Source organism: Cyprinodon tularosa, unplaced genomic scaffold (assembly GCF_016077235.1).
Source record: "Cyprinodon tularosa strain WSP-4 unplaced genomic scaffold, ASM1607723v1 ctg70, whole genome shotgun sequence".
Lineage (NCBI taxonomy): Eukaryota > Metazoa > Chordata > Actinopteri > Cyprinodontiformes > Cyprinodontidae > Cyprinodon > Cyprinodon tularosa.
This window is the reverse complement of record NW_024039452.1, coordinates 4,637,099-4,640,500: the sequence shown is the minus strand read 5'-3', so window position 1 is coordinate 4,640,500 and position 3,402 is coordinate 4,637,099. Positions and strand designations below refer to the sequence as shown.

The 3,402-nt window shown below is 38.3% G+C and overlaps 1 protein-coding gene across 1 annotated transcript; it reads left to right on the top strand.

Moving 5' to 3' along the window:
• Nucleotides 1–2,023: 2,023 nt before the first annotated feature.
• On the top strand, nucleotides 2,024–2,987 carry LOC119772094 (histone H4). The gene has a single exon (XM_038268386.1). The coding sequence runs from the start codon at nucleotides 2,073–2,075 to the stop codon at nucleotides 2,382–2,384; it is 312 nt and encodes a 103-aa protein (XP_038124314.1). The 5' UTR covers nucleotides 2,024–2,072; the 3' UTR covers nucleotides 2,385–2,987.
• The last annotated feature ends 415 nt before the right edge of the window (nucleotides 2,988–3,402 follow it).

Here is a 3,402-nt window from a genome sequence, read left to right as displayed (position 1 = left end):
GCTGGTTGAAAGTATATATTCCTCATTTAATGAGTCCAAGAGTTAACTGGGGCATGAGGCTTATTAAACGAGGTCGATGGAGAGGATGTATTTATGAAGAGCAACTTCTAAGGTAACGCAAACACAAAAAATAGACTTTCAGTTCTTAGATCATAATAAATAACATACCTTTATATAATTTATAACACTTCTTTTAGAAAATCTGTAATATTAAACACTGATGACATAAGCAGGAAACAACGCAAAGGTGTAGGGCAGTGGTTTCTGAAGTCCAGCGTTGAATATCCTCTCTTCAGCTCAGTTTTTGGATACTTGTTGCTTGAGACTCCAATCATAAACCCTACTAAGTTTTACTTTTTTATGTTTTTTTTTTTTTCACATATCCTAGGGTTTAGATTGATGAAAAAACAGCTTGGTTGACTATAAAAAGCTGCACCCTTAAGATTAAGACTTCTATCATTTTAGTTTGTGAAGAAACTTCATCTTTCATGTTAAAGTCATAGATGGTGGCTGTTCCAGCGGTTGCAGTTCAGAAAAAGAAAAGTTAACTTTTCTGAACTCCAGCATCAGACGCTCAGATACTCTGATGCTCAGATGTACTGCTGGACCTCTCAATACCGCCCTCCATAGACTGTGCACAAAAATCAGACGCTTTAATCCCCAAACCGCTTTTGGTATGATTGCACTATTACAGTCATTTGAGAGACACAGGGAAGCAGTTCAAGTGGACCCATCTGTGATTATCGGAGGTCTGGTAAATCTTCCTTCTATGCAGCCAGTTCACTCCCTTCAAACTGTCTATCACAATTTTCTCCAATGATTAATTTTTAAACTGGTTCCTTCTTGTTTCTCGTATCAGGCTAGACCCCACAAACTTTTTTTTAAATGGATAATTATTCCTAAATGATAAGATATTACATATTGTATAAATATTGCACTGTTCTATTATGAAAGTGTGTAAATTATTATATATATTGAAAATAAATGTGGAATTTTGCATGCTCTTTGGGGCCCCTAGCCACCCTTGGACCCTAAGCAGCCACTTAATCTCTTTCTTCCCTCTGCCGTGTATAAAACTACTCTAATTCTGTAATTCAACAGTTGTCAGGAGCTGGAAAGAGTTAACTGAATGTGCGCCTGCTTACATTAGTTACCCATTGAAGTTTAAACTGAACTAGAAAGTTTTCGTAAAACTTGATCCAAAATTATTAAATGCAAATCTGTTAGAGAGTTGCCAAATATTGAATATGCATATTAAAAGGGGAAAGCAGCAGTAATTTACTGAAGTTAGCACTGAATGTGTGACAAAACCAACAAAAATGAAAGGAGCAAGAAGCTGGAACTGCTCCATGTTAGAACTACTCATCACTCCATGACCCACGTTGCGTTTCAACATTAGCTCAGCTTTATAGAACACAGGAAGGTCCAAACCGCCCATAAACAACTCTGGGAAAGGGAAGAACAGTGTAAAGGTTTTAATTATGCTTGTGATTATAGTCTGTAGCCACTGGGTGGCAGCACGGTGCTTTGAATACTGAAAAATCAAACACAAAAAAGGTCAATATATTACAAAGAGATTAACATATGGTGTTACTCAAATTTAAAGAGAAAACATATTTTATAGAAATATTGAAATGTTATAGGCTTTTATTTCTTGTAATTAGATGATTATGGTTCACAGATAATAAAAAATAAGTAACGTCTGAGTCTCCAAAACTCTGAGGGCTTCAGGTTTGGTGAGTTTGCTGCTCAGTCAGGAACAATAACACTACAGTCATTAAACCCGATTTAAGGAGTGAAGTCTTACTGAAAAAAATAATCTGCAGGAGAGAAATCTGTGGAGAAGTAACAGAACAACCATTAACATGCTCAATCTCTTTTTTGATTCAAATAGGAGAGACAAGATTAAAATCTCAGGCTTTTTTTCTTCAGAGAGGAACACCCTCAGTGTGTCACAACTATATGGGAGGCGGTGCTCAGCATGTCTCCTCCTACGTCCGCAGCTTACATCTAAGACCTTATACTCAGCAGCTGCTGAGCATTTCTGACTTTGTGATCCAGAGGAAGACACAATGAGCGGCAGAGGAAAGGGAGGTAAAGGACTCGGCAAAGGAGGCGCTAAGCGTCACCGTAAAGTCCTCCGTGATAACATCCAGGGAATCACCAAGCCCGCTATCCGCCGCCTGGCTCGCCGTGGAGGAGTCAAGCGCATCTCCGGTCTGATCTACGAGGAGACCCGCGGTGTGTTGAAGGTGTTCTTGGAGAACGTTATCCGCGATGCCGTCACCTACACCGAGCACGCCAAGAGGAAGACCGTCACCGCCATGGATGTGGTGTACGCTCTGAAGAGGCAGGGCCGCACCCTGTACGGCTTCGGAGGTTAAACTGCTCCCCTTCCAGCCACCAACCAAAGGCCCTTTTCAGGGCCACCCACCCGCTCATTAAGAAGCAACTTCTACCGTTTAACAGTCATACAATCATTCTGATTATGGCGTATCAACAGCTTTATTGCTTTATTTAATATACAGTCTTTGAGCAGAGAAAACTTCTGGTCAACAAATAATCGCAGACACAAATTCTCGTTGACTGTTTTTAGAGCGCGACTAAATGGCTTGAACCCTTTGTTATACATGCGGTCTTTAAATAAAGAAATTTGTAAAAGTATATATTACATATTATCAGTCTCTATAATGAAACCTATTTTAAACTGAACCCGTGTGTTGCTGTCGCGACACTAACCATTTTATTTGTCATGGCCTGTAAAAGTCCTGCAAAATCCATTTATGTAATTAATTTCTTGCAAGTTTCCTAGAAAAGTGTCTTTATTTGTTATAAAGAATATTTGGTAATTTTATCCCATATTTCTTTCATTTTATTTAATCGGGATTTTCAGGTAGATGTTTTAAATGCCTGTTTATGCTCTTAAACAGCTCTGCAGATTCATCATTCTACAAAGAATTTTTTTTTATGTTGTCCTATTATCTCTGATACATTCTACATTCCTGCTCATATTCTGTTACCTGATTAGTTCACTTTTATGTTTTCTACTACCAAGAAAACTATGGGACATTTTCTCCCAGTTCTCTCTTTTTTTTTTAAAGCTCCATCTTTATGAAATATTTTTATCCGAACAGATCATTTATTGATGTCCTCACTTGAAAATGATTCCTCTCTAATGTAGGTTCCTGTCTAACATCCCATTCACACTGATGTAATGTCGTCACATGAACCTATATTTATAATAACTCTTGTACACAAGAGCTCAAAGTAATCATGATTGTAGTTTTTATTCTTCCTTTCTTTGGCTTTTCCCGCCTTTCTTTTCCCTCCTTTTTTCAGTCTGAGCGCAACATTTCAAAAAGCACGTGATTGAAATTCAAACTCCTTCCAGACTGAGCGGCT